General features: G+C 40.9%; 3 protein-coding genes and 2 non-coding genes across 5 annotated transcripts; 3 read left to right on the plus strand and 2 right to left on the minus strand.

Moving 5' to 3' along the window:
- Window positions 1-642: 642 nt before the first annotated feature.
- cep97 (centrosomal protein 97) lies at window positions 643-5,728 on the minus strand. The gene is made up of 11 exons (XM_034561715.1): window positions 5,449-5,728; window positions 4,532-4,674; window positions 4,247-4,405; window positions 4,046-4,147; window positions 3,808-3,921; window positions 3,551-3,717; window positions 3,279-3,443; window positions 2,961-3,139; window positions 2,223-2,874; window positions 2,039-2,114; window positions 643-1,875 (listed from the first exon to the last, which is right to left on the minus strand). Exons 1-11 carry the CDS (start codon window positions 5,483-5,485, stop codon window positions 1,363-1,365), a joined length of 2,307 nt encoding a protein of 768 aa, XP_034417606.1. The 5' UTR covers window positions 5,486-5,728; the 3' UTR covers window positions 643-1,362.
- Window positions 5,729-6,060: 332 nt separating this feature from the next.
- rpl24 (ribosomal protein L24) lies at window positions 6,061-9,641 on the plus strand. The gene is made up of 6 exons (XM_034561716.1): window positions 6,061-6,105; window positions 6,232-6,307; window positions 6,951-7,061; window positions 7,995-8,131; window positions 8,798-8,861; window positions 9,509-9,641. Exons 1-6 carry the CDS (start codon window positions 6,101-6,103, stop codon window positions 9,590-9,592), a joined length of 477 nt encoding a protein of 158 aa, XP_034417607.1. The 5' UTR covers window positions 6,061-6,100; the 3' UTR covers window positions 9,593-9,641.
- On the plus strand, window positions 7,407-7,587 carry LOC117751058. Its single transcript, XR_004611842.1, has one exon. It is a non-coding gene; the product is annotated as a small nucleolar RNA SNORA23 (small nucleolar RNA).
- On the plus strand, window positions 9,173-9,353 carry LOC117751057. The gene has a single exon (XR_004611841.1). It is a non-coding gene; the product is annotated as a small nucleolar RNA SNORA23 (small nucleolar RNA).
- Window positions 9,642-10,355: 714 nt separating the features above from the next.
- Window positions 10,356-15,054, minus strand: mpc2b (mitochondrial pyruvate carrier 2b). The gene is made up of 5 exons (XM_034562432.1): window positions 14,684-15,054; window positions 12,797-12,837; window positions 12,540-12,624; window positions 12,037-12,148; window positions 10,356-11,391 (listed from the first exon to the last, which is right to left on the minus strand). Exons 1-5 carry the CDS (start codon window positions 14,775-14,777, stop codon window positions 11,340-11,342), a joined length of 384 nt encoding a protein of 127 aa, XP_034418323.1. The 5' UTR covers window positions 14,778-15,054; the 3' UTR covers window positions 10,356-11,339.
- Window positions 15,055-20,734: the final 5,680 nt, after the last annotated feature.

A 20,734-nucleotide genomic window follows, 5' to 3' on the forward strand; every position in this document is an offset into this window, starting at 1 on the left:
TATCACAGGATAAAGGACCAATGATATAATACAGTCACGTGCGCTCCGGTTATTAGGAACATGACGACAACAAATAATGTTTTATTCCTCTTTTTCAATGTTTGTAACCTGGCAACAGTGACTACGTAAACTAACGCTGGTTAAGTACATTTACCCACGTACTGTACTTGAATACAAGGTTGAGGTACCTGCGCATGACCTGCATGTCCATTTATGCCTCTTTATACTTCTAATTCACTACATTTCAGCGATAGCATTGTATTTCTATTTTACTTTTTTCATTCTCATTTCCTTTATTGTTTAAATTCTTAAATGTAATATGCCCTGCTATTTTATTGTATTGTATATATTGTAAACATGCTTGCTGCTGCTACAAAGAAATGTAATCTAATCAAATATATTATAAAATTATGATCCATTGTTACAGGTTACGGTGTGAAAACTTTGTACCAGTGCATCAATAATAATGACCATAACGTAATAGTCTAATCTAATCAAATATATTATAAAATATGATCCATTGTTACAGGTTACGGTGTGAAACTTTGTACCAGTGCATCAATAATAATGACCATAACGTAATAGTCTAATTGCTTACATTCTGTTGTTAATACTCAAATTAACTTTTGAACGCAGAACTTACTTTGATATTTTTATACTGTGGCATGTTAATGATTTGAATACCTCAACACAACTCATTCATATTAATCAGGCCATACCGCGCCTGCCTACTGGTCACAGGTTGAAAAGCACATCAATCATCACTTCTACGTTACATAAAACCAAATAAAAAATAATTGGAAAATAATAATGTTATATTTATTAACATTTTTTTCAAGCTAAAGATGCTACAAGATCAAAAACAAAAGATATAAAACAGTTAAGCTTTTAAATGCGATTGATTGATAGGAAGCTTGTTTCATATTTGTGGCTACAAGTGCACAAAGTTCACACATCAACAACTAATCAGATTAATTGTAGTTTATCACATGTATTTAATACAGTGGATGTTGATAAAGAGAAGAGGATATACAATACCTGGTCTTAACCAGTAGAGGTAGCAACCTACTTCCATCATAAATACTTTCAAGATACTAATATGTTCTGAAGCTACATCACGATCATTGCTTTTACACAGCGGAAATTGTTACAGAACAGATCCAAATGTATAAAGCTGAGTTACAGTGAGTTACATTCGCAGTTATGTGTCGTTTTCAAGCCTGTCCTGGGATCAGTTTTGATAAACAAGTGAAACTAAGTGCTATTTGAGATCAGGGTCAGCAGTCAAGATGAGTTGAGAGGCGACTCTGTCTGTCAGTCGGTGCACATTTACACACACACACTCAGTCGTTGGGTGTAGACTCAGTCAGAGACGTGAGTGGTTTGCTCTTTTCTTTGCACTTTTGATTGGTTGTCTGAGGGGAGGGGGCTGGACTGTGTTGTTTTGCTGAGTGATACTGGTGAGGAGGACTGTTCCGTTTCTGTTCTATCACTCAACGCCTCCTCGGCCTCCTCTTCCCGCTGCTGTACAGAGGAGAGGTACTGCTCCAGCAGGCTGCAGTCTGCACTGTCCACACCATCGCTGACACCAGCAAAGCCGCTCTGAACAGGGCTGAGGGCTCGCACTGTCTTCAGAGAGTCTGTGGTCCCGCTGCTCAGGAAACTGTCCTCCTGCGCCGCCTGCTGGTCACTAGTTGACTGGAAGCCAGAGTCTGGGAATGAGAGGTCTGTGGCGGGTGGGTTTGTGGTGCTGGATGCAACGGGCGGGACAGCCACACATAGTCCAGGAGCTGAGATCTGAACCGGGGTGACCGCCTGACTGATGCTAGCCAGCTGCTGCTCCACAGACTCCTTCCACTGCTGCATAGACTGGAGCTGGAGGAGAACACAGGGAAAGTGTTAAACTATCGAGGCAGCCATGTGAACTGTTGCAATGCCATCAGAAGACAATTTTAAAAAGGTGCATCATCTCTGGAAAGCCTTTTTTTTTTTACCAGCCACGACAGCAACATTGACCACCCCCACACACCACACTCACCTGTTTCCACAGAAACTTTACAGCCTCCTCCTGAACCAGCCTTTGTAACCTCTCTTCTTCATACTGCTGCTGAACCCTGTAATATTAGCAAATGCTTATATAAAAGTCCACGACCTACGTTACATTTGTTAAAGTGCAACCATTCTCATACCAAAATAGAAAACATACAACGTCAGTCACATACCTGTCCAACTGTCCAGACAGGAAGAGGATGTGGTCTTGCATCCTGCGCAGGCGGATTTCACTGCGCACCTCTTTGGCCACGGGGTGACAACACCGAGTGTGCTGTCCCCTCCACCATGACTGTATTCTAACCGCCGCCCCGTCCGCTTCCATCGAACTTGATCTAGCGGCACACATACCAACTTCTTCCTGCTCGGGGGCTTCTGTCATCTCTGCTTTACCAATGTCAGAGGAGGTTTCCAGATCATTTTGAAGTGTGCTATCTCCGACGCCCATTGTTTCACCTGTTGTCGCTGCACCAGATAGAACTTCCTCTCCAAGACCCCTCTCTGGCTGATCCACTAGGGGTGATTGATGCGTCTTGTTTGTGTTGTGCTTTTCGGGCTGTGCTGGCCGCTTCGGAGCCAGGGAATCAGGTTCAAATGTCTCGGTCTCATCCTCGCTGTCAGAGTGGGTTGTTTGCAGCTCCAGCTCAGGTGTGAAGGGAAGAAAAGTGGACTCTGAGGAAAGCATGCTGCCATTGAGTTTCTCCTCATCCGTCTGAACATCCTCCAGATAGATGTGCTCCTTTCCAAGCCTCGGGCTGCGCACTACCGGCAGTGACGGGTGAGAGGAGTCACAGCTCATCCAGGTGTTGAACTGCACGACTGGCTCTGTACCAAACAAAAACACAACTATTTGTAAAGAGAAACAATAAAAACGTATGAAGTGTAATTGCCCCATAGAGATGCCCTCTTACCTGTCTCCCGGACTGATGGAGCTGCAGGCAGGGTTGGTGCACTGCTTTGCTTCACCTCTCTGGCTCCCCCCTGTGGGGCTGGATGGGACGGACTGTGCCTCTCCACGTCGAGCTGAGTCGGACGAGGAGGACTGAGACAGCCTTCTTGAGTCTCCTCCAACAGTTGCTTTTGGTGAAACCTGAAAAAAATGTCAGCGCAAACACGAGTTCATTAAAGTACATAATTCCCATTTAGAAGAATTCATGGCAGGGTTCTCATGACCATGACGCGAGTATTGGATGATAGTCTCTGTGGTGTTTCTAAATTCAGATTTATACCTCTGCTTATTGAGGATCTTCTCCAGTTTGGCGTCTTCTGCCGTCTCCAGTGCTGGTGAGGACGTCAGAGGGCAAACTGTGGCCAGGTATTGAACCAGCTGAGCGTGCTGACCTGGTCGGTATGAACGTCCTTTTCCCTGACTGTAGAGCCACTCTGCTTTGAGGCTGTAATTGTGACAATTATACACAATAAATAAAAAAGATTCAAACATGTTGCTTGTATTCCTCCATTAATTAACTGCACAAGCAGAACCTCATAAAAATGTACACACCCTTCTTTCTGTGACACAACATAGCCATCCAGAACCTTTAGGCTCAGACACCAACTCATGACATATGGCCGAAAATCAAAACCTGGCAATGAGGGTGTTGCCATAACACACGGGTTGCTCATAACGGACAGCTGCTCCAGTTCATGGAGAGGAGCCAGGTGTGATGCCTACGGAATAAGTTGGTCAGTAATAATTAGCATCTATATAATTAAATGGAGAGCGGTGCTGCTGTATCTAGTAAGAAAATAGATAAGTACTTCATTAAGATCCCGTATCTCATTTTCTGCCAGGGAGAGGATGGATAAGTTGGCCGGTAGGTGAGCAGGAACAGTACGAAGTGTTGTGATGCTGTTTCCGTGGAGCAACAGTGTCTGCAAAATTGACAGAAAATCCACCAACGTTACATAAAAGAAGTCAGCCACAAAAACTGTACATTATTAAAGAGTCATCTTTTTGTTTAGGCTTACTTTTGACCTCAGAGGCTCCAGCGCTCACCTTTAATGCCACCAGTTTAGTCACATCACCAATGGACGATATGTTATTGTCCGACAGATCCAAGTGTTGAAGGGAAACACAGTTGTTGAGTTGCTCAATGACCTGTATAAAAGGAGTTTAAAGTTGGTTAATTACGAATGGGCTGAAACTGACATTTTGTGAATAAATGTTAAAGTAGCGGAGAATCTCTCCTCTTCCCACCTTAATGTTGTTCCCTGACAGGTTGAGCCATTTGAGGTGTGGCAGATCTCTGAGCCCCTCGATGTATCCAATACTGTTATTTGGAAGATTGAGGACGGTCAACTCTGTTAACCGAGACACGCCCATCATTCTCACCAGACGGTTACTGGCTACAGAGAGCTATGGGGGGAAAAGACAAAGTGTATAAGACGTAAGGCATTGAATCAAGAAGATGTACTAGTATTTTGGCACAAAGTTATCAGTGACTCTGCTATAAGCCTGTACGAGTTCAGAGGGTTTAATTACCTGCTGAAGGCCTGGGCTCCTTTCCAGATGGTCCAGTTTCATTATGTGGTTACGATCCAGGATGAGAGTGTGAGTGTCTTCAGAGCAGGTGAAACTCTGATCCAGCTTTTGCAGACCCCTGGCTGAAAGATCCACTACAGGTCCTTGTGGGAGCAAAGAAGACTGAGATTAAACAGACTGAAGAACCACTTTGTTAAATGCAAATGACCATGGCTACATATTACACAATAGCGTAACGCAGCTAAGCATAAACATGGACAATACACACCTGCAGTAAAGCACTCCACTAAGTTTATGTATAAGGTCAGTTTACTGTGATCAAGGTTACCTTGAGTTAGGCTGCTTGAAACTTCAAATAATTAACCGAAAGCCCGTGTTATGGGGGGATGGAGTTTACAAGGGAGGGAGTTTTGTTTTAGTCATCCGACTTTGTTAAAGAAGAACACTAACGTTACTACAGAAGTAACCGTTTCAGAAAAGAGTAATTCAGAAGAATTACCGTCTGTTTTGGAGGTAGGTAGAGCTAACGTTACTTCTGTGGAAACACATGTGATTATCTTCCAAATAACAAAAGAGCATGTCTTAAGCTACTCATTTTAAACACATGTCTTTCACTAACTGATGTTAACGTCACCCAGACAACCTGCAAGACATCAACACATCAATCAATGAGGTGGTCTGACCATTACGTGTTAAACCTTGCTACAATAGGTACTCTTTAGCCCGCTGTGGACTGACAGGTGATGCTTTTATCTGCATCCTCTGACACACTTGATGTTAATACCGTTGGCCAAACAGCAGCACTCGGGAGTGATGCATGCTAGCTCACATTAGCTAGCTAGTAATCATAGAAATGTCTATTCAGGTAAAAAGGCATCCTCCCGACGGCTACAGCTAAATTAATATATATCACTTACCAGCATGTGTATCGAATTGTAAATCTGATACCCCCATCCTGTAGTCTCAGTGCCTAACACTCGCTAACTAACGTTACTAGCTAGCTGCAGACCGTGGACTCAAAGACGAGACGCGTATGTCGCTTGTCAAACGGTTAAACCAGAGGAGGTTCTGGGATATGTAGTTCAAACGGGCTGCCTCACTCATTACAGAGTGGCGTCTTTGTGCCCTCAAAAGACTACAATCGTCGTTAATTTCCAACCGCCAGCCAGGTTGTAGTAAAGAAAGTAAGAAAGAAGCTAGCCGATAATATTAACGACAAAAACGAGTGGATGTGATAGTAACTATTTTTCATTTCATTTTTTTTAAATGCTTAATTATCTTCTTTATTATCATATTATTGAACCAGAAAGCTTTCCCGCCGACTGTTAGGCTTGCTATGCAACCGTCAGTTTCTGACGTCACCCTTGTGATTATTGTTATTATTATTACGTATAATTTCATTAAACTATTATGTAACATTTATATGTTACGCGTAGACTATTAATAATACGTCAAGGGACCAAACAAATATGTACTATTTATTAGTTAACAATTACCATTTGAGGTCTCCATATTCCGTTTCCGCTTCCGTCATCTCTCTTTCCGGTTTCGTGCCCCCTCGTAGCCATCATGAAGTGAGTTTACAGAATACTATCAAAGGCCATCTCAACGCTTACATTAACATTATTACGATGTTATCTATATCAAGAGTAAACGTGTACCCTCTTCTTTGAGTGATGCCTGCTATTTGTCGTTTTCAGGGTCGAGTTGTGCAGTTTCAGCGGGTATAAAATATACCCCGGCCATGGCCGCCGTTACGCCAGGATAGACGGAAAGGTAACCACTCGAGCCGACACCGGGTTCCAGCTGCTGTGACTGTAGATACGGTGTAAAGTGCAATTTACCGGATAACATATTTGTTTTCGTTGTATCTGTGTCGTCTGATATCGGTGTCCGTAACGTAAGCAATGGTCTAGCGACTCCACAGACCGCTATACAACGTGCTAACATTAGCTGCTAGCGATACATCCACAAGTTGTCAACCAGTCGGGTTGCTCTAGTGTTGTAATGTTAACTAGTTGTATATGAAACTAGAGTGTATGTTAAGAAAATAGCTTCACTTTGTACAATACATCCGGGAAGAGACATTAGTTGGATACTACTTAAACACACTGTTATGTAGCACACTGTTATTTAACCTTCTCAGCGTGGAATGCTTTAATGTATGTACCTTAAAGTGCCGTTAACAATACCCACAATGGGGAAAGATGCTATATACACACTTTCTGCTAAAATTCTTTCAATACAATGTGTCACAATTTTTAGATGCAAGAGTTGCACCTGCCCGGGATGTTCTTCAATGAAAATTATCTATATTTGTCATCAATTTACTACACATTATACATTTAAATGTGTCAATGTCCAACATAAAGGGATTTTGTAATTTTTTAATCCGTTTGCGATTTCCTGTCTTTGATAGGTGTTCCAGTTTCTTAATGGCAAATGTGAGTCTGCCTTCCTGGCGAAGAGGAACCCCAGACAGATCAACTGGACTGTGCTGTACAGACGCAAGCACAAGAAGGGACAATCTGTAAGTAACAGGCTGTACTGTGTTTATAATAACCAGGTGTTGTGATGGGCTCTAAGTCTTATTTTATGTACTGTGGGATAAAGCAGCGACTATTTGCTTTTAAAAGTACAATTTGGTGGTCCATTGTCTGGTGCAGATTTGTGGCTCAATTATGACTTTGGAATATGTGCTTATTATGTTTCTTATAATTGCTGTCAAAACTGAAAATTATGCTTTTATTTTAGGACTGCTAACATTATGGGGCAGATAGGGAACTCATTTTGCCTTCACTAAACCCTATTGATGGGTCTGCACTAGTATTGAGACTATTAAATACAAGTTCCCACACGTATTAGTTTGGCTGTGGGTGGACGGTGTGCACAGTGGAAGTCTGTGTTATGTGCTGTTGCCTGACTGCGTTTTGCAGGCTGGGCAGCAGTGCTCACTCCACACCTGCAGCCATAGAATAACAGGAGATCATAGTACTGGTCCTTGACGTCATTATTGACATCTCACCATTGGCCAGCCTCCAAATTCTCCAACATGCTGCAATAGTTCTCACCTCTAACTGTATGATGTGCAGTCTGATTCCATTACAACTATCGATTGTAAAATACCAGCATTTGAGGGACATTGCAGGGCAGACTTTAGTTTAAAATTTAACTACTCTTCGTAGAATGTGCAAAATTGATTGTCCATAATTTATATCTATTTAAGTTGCATTAGCAGTATTGTTGTAGCTTGGTTAGGTGGAGACAGGTGGTGGAGCGCATACCTCCGTTAATGATAGCAAGGCCTTTTGGGGACGGGTGTATTGTGCAGCATTATACTTGATTGAACAATTTATAGTTCTCTTAATTTATTACAGGTATGTTTCAAGGTTGTGATGTTGCTGATATGTATTGTTTATTGTGCTACAAATAAACTGATGTTTCTTCATGTGTTGTTTAACAGGAAGAGGTGGCAAAGAAGCGTACTCGCCGTGCAGTGAAATTCCAGAGGGCCATCACTGGAGCCTCCCTGGCTGAGATCATGGCCAAGAGGAACCAGAAGCCTGAGGTCCGTAAGGCCCAGAGGGAGCAGGCCATCAGGTGAGGACACAAACAGTATTTTTATTGATTAAGTCAAATATTAAGGGGCTTTTGTTTTAGCAGGAGAGACATTATGCACCCATAATCTTGGAATTTGAGTTTTAATTTACGTTGGCCATTTCAGTGTTAGTGGCCCACAGCAAGCCTTTCAGAGTCTAATCTTGCAAACTGATTTTACTATGCAGCTCAGGTAAACATCAACCTGGAATCAATTTAGTCAGGACCAATCTAAGTATGTTTTGCAGTAAAGAAAGTAGTGAAAAAATTAGGGGAAATCATGAATGGTACATGCTCTTTGTCAGAGCATGTACAAAACTAAAGTGATGGTTTAGATTTCACACTGAACTGAACCGCCGGATTCAACTTAACAAATGTGTACAATGGTGTTCATGCAATAACCAGCCTCAAACCTGTTGAGAAAAAACAAATGTCTTTCTTATTTTGGGTTGTTGACTAAACACAACTGTTGTCAGGGTCGTATAAAGAGACAACATCATTTACCGTAGACTTTTTTTTTTTTTAATATCAAGGGACATGACCATAAATATATTTTAGGTGTATTAAGCCAAATGTCAACACATGATGGCACGAATATGAGAAGATTTTGACCATATCTTCCTCGGCTACTCGTCTAGTTTTTCTGATTGTTTATCTTTTTTCTCTCAGAGCTGCCAAGGAGGTCAAGAAGGCTAAGCAGGCATCCAAGAAGCCCTCTGCAACAAGTGCAAAGGTAAGACTTTACTTAAGTAGTGAGACTATTGCATGTTATTATATTTAGAAACCCTGGAGAAAAACCCCCCAAAAATGTCATATCACAAACTAAATTGTCATTTTTAGAATATGTGGTTATTTGAATGTTGCGTATAACCTGTCAAAACTATGAAAATGTTTCTTTAGTTTTAGGACTTAAACATAGCTAACATGATGTCATAGTGGCCATTATGACAGATGGGGAACTAACTTCACTAAACCCTATTGATGGGTCTGCACTAGTATTGAGACCATTACACCCAAGTTCCCACACGTATTAGTTTGGCTGTGGGTGGACGGTGTGCACAGTGGAAGTCTGTGTTATGTGCTGTTGCCTGACTGCGTTTTGCAGGCTGGGCAGCAGTGCTCACTCCACACCTGCAGCCATAGAATAACAGGAGATCATAGTACTGGTCCGTGACGTCGTTATTGACATCTCACCATTGGCCAGCCTCCAAATTCTCCAACATGCTGCAGTACAGAACCTAAACTGGACACTGTTGCCGCTTTGCGTACTCGTATAATGTTGCAGCTCCTCTGTATTTATTGGATTATCAATTAACGTCACTGTCGGTTGTATAACTGGTGACTTAGTAACTGTATTTAATGCATCTCTTCTTCTTGTAGGCTTCCGGTAAGACGACACAAAAACAAGCCAAGATCGCTAAGCCCATGAAGATCAACGCTCCTCGTGTTGGTGGAAAACGCTAAATCTGACTGTTTATGGTTGTGAATAAAACATTTTTGCTTAACCACCATATTCGTTGTTTGTGATTTTATAACAAGACACGGTTGAAACGTGTTATTGAAACCCGTATAACGTCAATGCTAAATGTTTAATGTCAACTAAGACTGTTTTACATGAAAAAAAAGTTTACTACATAAGAATGGGCTTCTTTAAAAAAAAAAAAAAAAAAAAAGTTTAATACTAATTGGGGAACAAACTCAGCTGCATAAGTCTACAAACTGAACTTGTTACATTTTCATGATTTGGTCTAAAGGCAGATGAAATGTTCAGCTGTTTAAGTCCCTTTGACACTTTGAACATCAGACTCTAGTTGCATAAAAAGCTCTGGTGTTACTTAAAACTAAGTTCTTTTAAAGTGTCCCATTGAGTGCATGCACACAATACCAGAACCCTGAGACTGGGACACTGAACTGGTGAAAAGGGGCCCGGTTCCTTAAAAGGGTGACATTTGAGCCCTTTAAACTTTATGATCCTGTCTGAACTGAGTTGAGTTGCGGCCCACATCTCATCTGCTTATTACAGTTTTGCAAATAAAATGTCAGTTTGAAGCTGTAAGCGGAACAAATGAGATGTAAGTTTACTTCATAACTGTGTCAGACTTATCTCCATCATGGATGTTAGAAGCTAGATGTGTTTCTCTAGTGTAGAGGACCAAGTATTAACCATAAGGAGTAGATTGATCTTCATGTATAACTCTAATCTATGAACGTACTGTCAGTCAGCTGCTGGTGTTAAACAGGATTTATTAGAATCACTCAGCCACAGAGCCATAATGACAACCATTAAAGTGCCATGTGTTCAAACAGTCAGCAGATCAAGAAATACTTAAGTGATGACTAATTATTGCTAAAATATTCATGGGATTACAACAAACTATGTTGGGAACATGTCAATGAAAGTGCTATTCTTACACACAAATGATAAAACCCCTTTTTCGAAAAAAAGCATTCAACAGCAGGATTTTGATCATTAAGAGCCGTTAGCATGTCAGCGTTTGCTTTGTTGACTCACAATCAATAAATATATGTGCCATTGGTTTCAGTTTTCCTGATAATCAGAAAATAACAGCATCTTTCTACAGTTTTCAGAACAAGAGAATGATTTAATCAAATGATTAATAAATTAATGATTCGCTCTCACACAGATTAAAGCCATTAAAATGGAAGAAATCATTACATTATATATATTCAATAATGATCTAATAATCACTGAGGTAACCGTAAGCTAATTATAAATAAGTAAATTAAAAGACTAATGTGATGACATCCTTGATTTAATTTAGAAACATTCCTTAAAACCACGTTCGACATATATCCGAGACTTACATGTTTTGGGAAATTAGTGCACGAGGTACGGCTTGCTACACCTCAAGTACGAATCTTGGAGAAAAAAAGAAAAGAAAAAACTTCCCAACTAATGCACGAGACATAAAGCATGAACTGAAAGAATTTACAATCATAACAGTAGTTTTAACAAGTAATACTTGTGCGTTCAAGACAATGATTTTTTTGAGTGTTGGAAACGGTTCGGTCCCTCTTTTGGGTTAGTTTGTTTTTTTACACCCTGAGGAAATTTGAAACTCAAGGGAAAGTGCACATTTCCATCAGGGGCATCAGGCTTAATGTGGCAGAACAATGGTTATGGCTGTTATGGAGACAATATGGGACGATGATGGGAGGGCCCAGTGTCTCCTTTTCAGTGGAGAAGCACTCAAGACTCGGCCGGCATCTCTTTCACCGCTGCCTTCTGCTCCTGGTTGTAACTAGGAAAAGAAAAAGAGAATTATGAGATGAAATGGTAAACCTGAGCACCATTAATGAAGAAAACACATCACAGGAGCTGTTGCAACACTTTTAATCTATTTAGTTTAACCATTTTTTTTTTTTTTTTTTAAATGCAGCTGCACTCAAATAAGCGTAACATGGAGGTGGGAGACTTTTCTCCCTGGGTTTCATCTTTCAGGCATTAGTACAATTATTCAATCGAGTTGCATCATTTATTACAATAGCACGACCACCAGCAGCTGGGCTGGTGTGGAGTAGATTGTGGGGGAATTAAGAGATACAAGTTGTTGAGTAATCACAGGATCCTCAGACACATTGATGCTAAATGTGTGGAAGTCCAGAAGAACTCAACTTACTAAACACTTCATAACCAGTTTGAATTTACGTCTCCGGGACTTTTCCTTTGGTCTGTTGTGTATCAATTTACCAGATTAAAACTACTGTATGTTACACATTTACTACGACACTCACTGGATCAACTGCGATGCACTTAAACATTAACCTGTCGCCGTGATGCCCAATCAGCAACGAGTAAAGAATACATACACTGATCACTAACGTATCATAATAATAATAATAATAATAATAATAATGTCATTTATACGGAGATTAAACACACAAACCTCCAGATCCTGTAGAGCTGGGTGGCTCCTGCGCCGCCGACAAAGAAGTTGACACAGAACAGGTTCCAGTTCTTGGGGATGATGACTAACGAGTATCTGGACCAGATCAGGCCTGGTGGGAGGAGGACAACAGGAAGTGTGAAGGTTATGCACACTGGTGGTCAACCGGCTGCTGCTCGTGAGAACACACTCTGGTGTTTGGCAACAGAGTAACAGATAACATTTGTTTGAAGAAACATATTGCAAAATCAGATGCATCAGACGACCTTTAGCACAGATCGGTCAGATCCTCTCTGAACGGATAAACTGATGATTTGTAAACGTCCATCAATACCTCAAAGCGGAGATGACAGATAACTCCATTCGCAGCTACCAGTCATATTTTCATCTTTAATTCAAAATGTTATACATGTGTGTGACAAACAGAGACACTATGCCATCAGAGGCATAATGGTAAAGTCTCCTTTTGGAGATATAGTTTATTTAAACCTATTTAATCTCACCTGTGGCCAACAGAACTGCAGACTGGGAGGTACTGAGTTTGTCTGCTGGTCGAGTCATATCAGCCAAACCAGCTCCAACCAGACCCTGTCGGGGTGAAGAGAGCGTGTTTCTTTACTGTATTCATTCACTGTATGTTAACAGATCGGTTTGAATTGATTGTACACAACGGTGGGAGGTTCAGCCCTTTAGGTCTATGGCACTGGTTACCAACGGTAACCACAGCTTGGTTTTCACCGTTAAACCGTATAAAACTCACCCATTTAAACACCGGGGCCCAGAAGAAAACTGTTCTTGGACCTGAAAGAAAAACGAAAGAAAAGGAAAACGTGAGATTTGACAGTTTTAACAGTGGTTATTACGAGTATTTTGTGAAGGTTTTCTCTATGGTGCCTCTGATCGGGCGGCTGGAGTTTTCTAACGGGTGTAAAGATGAAACATAATTCCATACGGTTGAGGTCGTTATCTGCGTAACAAGATACCTGGACGCAAGTAAAGTTAATTAGCTCTTTGTAGTTTACTACAAACAACATGAAGAAAAATGTCAGGAAGCAAAAAGCTGCTAATCTCAAATTTATAATTTGAATGTTTCTAATATTGATGCAGAAATCATCAACTGATCAGATCAAACTCTTCATAAAAAAATGTGTTGGCATATTTGTTGTCATTAAAGAAAAGAAAAAAAAGACTTGAAGACAAATCATGAGCATCTTTACTTTTTAGTTCATATAAAAAAAAGAAATACCATATGAAACATCATACGGCTTGGCTCAAATTGGCCCAGTATTTTATGTTTTATTGTTGTGACCATACCTTTGAACCCCTCTCAAAGTCTGAACCACAATAAACTTAATGCAGGTCTGGCTTTAGGACAACCAAATGTTCAAAACAATAACACATCACATATAATATCATATCACCAGCGGGATGCCAAACCACAGAGCATCAATAAACCAGGCGAGCCCGAGCCAAATAGGAAATGTTGCAGTTCATATCAGTTATACCAGTTGATATCACATTTTATAGTTTTATTTCATCCACTAGGAGAAGACTCATAGAAAGTGAATTTGCGACAGCAAAGGAATGGAAAAGTGGACAGGAGCATTAAAACGCTGCTGGTCTGGACACCGGGCTGCAGGCTGAACTCGCTGAGGGAGGTGGCTTTAGGCCCCGCCCCCCCCATACCTGTTCAGACAGTTGTCCTTGACAACCATCGCTCCAGCAACTCCTTAATATCAGTACCCTCTCGTTCAGACCGGTGTCAAAGAGAGCTGAGTGTGTGTGTGTGTGTGTTTCAGTTAACTACGTATAATGCAATGAATCTCACCTTGATGAAGGTGTTCCGTTTTGGTTGTTTTTCCGGTATTTTGGCATCATCGTGTGTGGTGCTGTTGTATTGTATGAATATTTAATGTGTCTACAAAAATAGAAAGTCGGTTGACAAAACATAACTTCATGAAGGTGAGATTTATTTCGAGGGCTGTTGTGTTACACTGCGTCGGTGTCTCCCTTTACTTCAATGTTTAACATTGGGTCACACGGTTTAGACACATCAGGAATACATTGTGATTAGAATTTAAACAATAAGCTGATCAAGACAGAACATGATTGGCCTCTAGGGCTCAATACACGCTTATCTTATCTCAGTTATTACTAATCAGAATGAACAGGACCATTATCATAGTGTGATAACAAGGTCTGATTTAACTGCTATTGTATTGTATTCAAGTTGATATGATGACAATAACATGACAACTGTGCTAGTTAGAATAAAGCACTTTTTAAATGTATTTTTTATTATGGCAATACTTTTGAACTCTCCCCTCAAATCCAGAACGTATTGCCTCAATAAACTTCTTGACTTTAGGAGATAACGATACACACTCTCCCGTCATAAACTCTGCTCTTCTTCTTCTCAGACCGGGCTGCTCCACTGGTGTAATCCCATCAGATGAGGGTCTCCCAGAGAAACACTGACCCCATCAAAACAACGACTTGCTCACAGCTCAGCCATCAAGGACATGCACGAGCTGCTGCCTGATCCTCTGCGTGAGAGGGAGTCCACCAAACAGCTGGATGGATCAGCCAGAGACGTCACACACACACACACACACAGAGAGAGAGAGAGAGAACACACACTCCTTACCTGCCGGGTGGTTGTACAGAGGTCTCAGTTTGCTGGGCAGCATGTGCTCGATCTTGTCCAGGATCCTGTGGTAGGACGCTCTGAGCGCGGCCATGGCTGTAACGTTAGGCGGATGGAAGCGAGGACACCGAGCGGAACTTCAAGCTAGCTCACTTTAAAAGCGGAGCAAGTCAAATACTCGGCTTTTCGGAAACACGTTCGCCTTCGTCTGTGTGCGCGAGGTTGTCAAATAAATTAAAAAAACAACTGCCAGGTAGGTGAAACACTCTGTGAGGATGCTGCCGTCCTACCATCGACCTTCCCACTCAACCGCTGGTACCATGCTAGCTCTGCTAGCTTCTCAGGAGCTTCTGACTGACCGACACGACGAGGTGACTTTCTGTACGATGCAACCTACCGCGTGAAGGGCGGGGTTTAGATTGTTGCCGGTCCTGATTGGTCCGCCTGGTCAGAACCCCGATACGATTGGTTTAGAAAGGAGTGTTACTTTTACTGCCCGGCGTTTCCCGATGAATGGAACAACATTCACCGGTTTAACAACTTTAATTGAGAAACAAAATAAAACAAACAGGAATTATAAACACAAGTTAGAGAAGATTTTCATATTTTTCATTTTCATTTTCATTATTATTTGAATTCTTAAATGTAATATGCCCTGATATTTTATTTTATTACATTGTATATATTGTAAACATGCTTGCTGCTGCAAACAAAGAAATTCCCCCTAGGAAAGAATAAAGTATATTATAATATAATATAATAACACTAAATAATAAAGAAACCATAAGTGTACATCCAATAAAATGTTGCAAATGTATTCCTGAAAGATCTAGATAGAGTGTAATCTGCCTTCATCTTTTTATTATATTTGTTTAGTCTTTGTTGCTGTTTGGGTTGTTTTCTGTTATTCAATTCAATTCAATTCAGTTTATTTTGTATAGCCCAATATCACAAATTACAAATTTGCCTCAGAGGGCTTTACAATCTGTACACATACGACATCCCCGTCCCAGGACCTCACATCGAATCAAGAAAAACTCCCCAAAAATAACCTTTCACAGGGAAAAAGGGAAGAAACCTTCAGGAGAGCAACAGAGGAGGATCCCTCTCCCCGTTATATTTTCACTAATATGATTTGATTTGAAAAAAAGAAAGTAGCACGTTTATATATATTTTGCATTCAACAAGACCACAAGAGAAGCAAAGACAACGTCAAATTAAGAGGAATCCCAATCTTGAATGAAATAATACTCGATTTGCATCATGCGAGGATGATTACACAATTTCAGTACAGCAATCTTGGAGCAGGGCAAAGCAGCCGATGGCCCTCGAGGCTGAAACCTCCGAAAGTAAATACAATAGTGGGTCTTGTGGCCCTGTGACAAAATCTATAGCTGTGCCTTTAACTTCCATATTATTTAGTATGCCAGAGAAAGATTTAGTATGTCAAATGCAGTATACCAACATTATCAGGACGTCCTGCTTCCCGGTAGCATTTCTGGATTTTCTGACACACAATCTTCTGCATAGCAGATATGAGAGGGGAGATGCTCAAAGGTCAAGATGCAATTTCATGGGATGTATTATGTTCCAAATGAACACATATGCAACAGTATGCAACTTAGAAGGGTATCTGTGGTGTGTACTAAAAGTAAGTATGTAATTAAGTATGCGATTTGGAAGGCAGCTTCTGTTTCATAACAGCCTAACACAGGTTTTGTGCCTCGGGGGCCTCAAACAGGTAAATCAGGTTCCGAGGACTCTGGAAATGTTTTAAACGGCAGTTCGTTGTCAAATAGCCCACATAGTTGTCTTCAAACTTTAACGCTCAGGGTGGATTATGACCTTTTATACACAGCATGATAACATTTTAGAGGTGTGCTGTTACAATTACATGTCGAATCAAATTACCACACTGCGATTCTGGAGCCAGGTATTCTAATAAATGAGAGGTTTAACACTCATATGGACTATATGGAAATTAATTAAATCCTCTGTAGGCCTATAGGAGAATGTGAAGAATAACTATAACCAGCCTCATATCCGTGTTATGTTCTTGTTACCTATACTTTATAACCTGTACTTGCTTGATTCTTGTTGTTCTGAGTTTGGACTCATGGTTTAATGCACTTATTGTAAGTCGTTTTGGATAAAAGCGTCAGCTAAATGACATGTAATGTAATGTAATAACCTTTACAATGACAACTCTACAGCATATATATCATAATTTATTTTGCCAGATCAAGTAATAATCACTTAAAAAATGTGTTCCTTATTAATATAATACACAGTCCCATATGTGAAGGTTTCACGTCCACTGTGGTATTGACACAAAAAGTGTCAAACGTTCCCCGCATTACTTCCCGAGCTTTCCCCCGGATCTCCGGCTCCCTAAAACGAGCGCTCCCACCCCTCTCCGTCAAAGCGCGTAGTTTCTCGCGTTGTTAGGGCACAGCTGACCGCTGCCTGCTAGAAGAAATAAACCTGGCTAGGCTAGCGGGACAGATAGTTAGCAGCCCAGAGAGCAGGAGTCCAGTGAACGTAAACTGATGAGGACGGAGGAGACAGGACGGCAGCGAGTCGGCCCCCTCCGGCGACTCAGACGCTGAGTGTCGCAAGCCAGCTAACGCGCGCGCCGCCCCGACGCACGGGGACCGATATCCATGGAGAAACCAACCGACGAGAAATAAAAGGCGACATCAACAGGGACGGGGGGTTAGCTTGGTTTCAATGTTATTGTTAATTAAAGCCCACATATGGTCACAATGTCCTGCTTCGGGAACCTGGTTTGGGATGTAAATAAACGTCTAATTGGATACAACGAGCCGAACACCATCAGGACCAACTACTTGGGTAAGAACAAAAACAAGCCCTCTTTGACGGGGACGACGCAGGTGTGAAAAAACGTGCATTATTTTTTTTTGTTTAACGTGACACCAGTAAGTCCCCGTCTGCGGGGCCGAGCCCGACCCGCTGACAGCCGCCGTTGCACTCAACGTGACGGGGCTTCACAACAGAGAGCTGCGGAGTTATTGCTTCTGCAGTCACAGCCGTCCACTGTAAACACGCACACACACACACACACACACACACACACACGCATGCACACAACACGACACACGCAGCACACACCGCCTGTGCGTTTAATGTGAAACTGGAGACGTGAGAGTCCAGAGTTTTAAACGCTAGATAGACGGGGATTAAATAATATATATATATATATATATAATCCTTTATAGCATGTTATGATGTAATAGCTACATGTTATGCATGTTATGATGTAATAGCTACACGAAAAAAATTGTATTCATCTCCTCATTCAGATAATCTATTATTTTTTTGCACAGGAATTGCGCCGCAGATGCAATTTCCATCTATGAATTGCCATCTACTGGCTACATCACCTGTCTCTCTATCTGTCTACCCACCTGTCTGTCTGTCTGTCTGTCTACCCACCATGTCTGTCTGTCTGTCTGTCTGTCTGTCTGTCTGTCTGTCTGTCTGTCTGTCTGTGTAACATAACTCTCCAATATAGCATTAAAATGGGGGAAAACAATGTTAGTACAAAGCTGTGATCATTCCTGTAATGTATTTATGACGAGATGGTACATTATAATGTACTTTTTTTGTGCAAACAAGACACAAGAACAATTGAATCAAGGAAGGAAATATGCAATAAATATGCAATAAATTGGGTAATATTATTGAGAATATCGGGCCAGTATATCGAGACACTACCAGCCTCATTGTTGATTTGTCTTCAAAGAAAGTTTCGACACTTTACAAGAGTAATAGAGAACATACAAATGAGATATTTTTTTGTCCATTTCCATTTAAAAAAGACGTACCATGAAACCGCACCGTGTTTTAAATGGTACCAGAAGAATATATTACTGTGTTAATTTTGACACAAATAAGAACATTTGTCACTATAGGTTGATATATTTAGTCTAGAGTGTGTCCAAGGTAGCTGCGCCATGTTGTTTAAAAATAGCTTCTGTGATTTTTAGTTTGTCGTTCACGTCTCCAGCTTCGCTTAACCTGGGGGTGAAACTCTAAAACTCACTAGTGTGAGTCCACTCGCAGCCGTCGTCCTCATTAGGGACACTTTTTTCTTTCAGTGTTTTGCTGCATGTCGGTGCTCGTTATGAGAGGAGCGCACGATGAAACAGACAAGTCGGCGGAACGGAGAGGTTCATAAGACTCGTCTGCAATGCGGCCTGTCAAACACCTGACGTGGTTGACTGAAGACACATGAGCCTGTCGAGGTGGGGCGGGTGCCACCGCGGTTTAGTCAGCGCTGCATTTAGCCGGACTGAGATATGGTGGGAGCTGTTATTGTGTTCTGGGCGGAGGATACATGCAGTGATTTGTGGGTCAGAGCTCTTGTAGGATATATTTAGCTCCAGAAGGTGGGGGGCAACAAGTAGTGGTCTACGTTGAAGACACTTCCGGGGATGTTATGTATCGCAGGAACTGCAGAGAGGTTTGAGTGTTCATGATGACATTAGGAGTCATTCAATAAGTCGGATGAGAGGAAACCAAGCATTTTAACATTGGTGTTAAACCTAAAATGACTAAAAAGATGTACAGGCAGGTCTGGATAAACTTTTGCATGAAGCATGTTCTCCTTATTTCCTTATGTACAGGTGGCCATCACAAGGCGATGTGTTGGCACGTTGAGATACAATTATTAATCTCTAAATATGTTTCTGATAATCAACACATTTTTCGGTTCAAATGTCAATTAATTGCTACTTCTTTACTACTTTATATTGTTGTCCATTGAATGTTATTGGGTTTGGACGGTCGGTTCTGCTCTTGGAAATAGTGACGGATTTAAAAAGAAATTCAGACTTTTTATAGACCAAACAATTAATTGATTATTAGTAATAAAAATTAAAAAAAGAAGTGACCAATAGTAAAAATATATTGTATTTGAATGAAAAACATCTTGTGTGAGCAGATCATGACTGTTGAAGGAATATTTTCAAATCATTAGTCCAACATTTTCATATGTGCCATTATTATTGTTGGTCCTTTCGATTGATTTGGTCAAATTTTCTTTTTTTCTTTTTATGAAAATTAACCAAAACACTGACAAAGAGACAGATGTGGCTCGATTATAATCAGAATAAATATGAAACAAGAAACAGAAAATGCAACAATAAGTCGGCCCCCCTCAGCGAGAGGGCCGACTTATTTGTCAGGACTTCAAACAAAGAGACAGCAACATGTAATGTTATTTATCTGAAGTGTTTTTCCATTTTTAGCAGCTAAGAGCACCTCCTCCATTTACCATTGTGCATTGCATTGTGGGAGAATAGTGTCAACAGCGCACTCAACAGATTTTTCTTTTTTTTTTTAGTCTGCGGCTGACTATTGTCTCTTTTAAGGTGTGGTGAACCCACGACAAAACCAAACCTGTTTGGAGTCGGTGTGTAACGTGGTTTTGGACTCGTGACGTACAAGTGGGGGAAAAGATCACAAAATAACTGTTGTCAGGATGAGTTATAACTGTTTATATGAAATAACTCTAATAATTATGAGTGTTTCTTCACAGTGATATATCATCTCAATATATATATAATCTATCTATCATCCGGCTCATCAGACTTCTTCTCCTGCACTTCATAGTCTCATTTCACAGCATATTTTTTTATCAGGCTTCTTCGTTCTGCCGGATTTCAATAACCATCGCGTGTTACCGAAAGACTGAATTTTAAATGTTCAATGAGGTATTTTTAAACCCTCTGTTCTACAGAAACTTACTGTTGCGTGTAACTAGAGGGAAGATGGAGGCACGGATGATAGCTGGAGCTGTTCATTAGGATTAGAAATGCATCCAGTCAACCTTCTTTTACAGTTGTTTTTCTCTCTTTCTCTTTTTTTTTTCCAGGCAGAAGAGAGTTTGTTCAGAGACTCAAACTTGAAGGCACCCTGAACGTACCACGATGGCTGCGTAAGTGCCCCCACAATTCTATTCCATTTGTTCTTTTTCGTTTCCTAAGAAATATAAATGTTTTGTTTCATCTTGGAAAAGAGAAAGGG

Source organism: Cyclopterus lumpus, chromosome 21 (genome assembly GCF_009769545.1).
Source record: "Cyclopterus lumpus isolate fCycLum1 chromosome 21, fCycLum1.pri, whole genome shotgun sequence".
In the NCBI taxonomy this organism is placed as follows: Eukaryota; Metazoa; Chordata; class Actinopteri; order Perciformes; family Cyclopteridae; genus Cyclopterus; species Cyclopterus lumpus.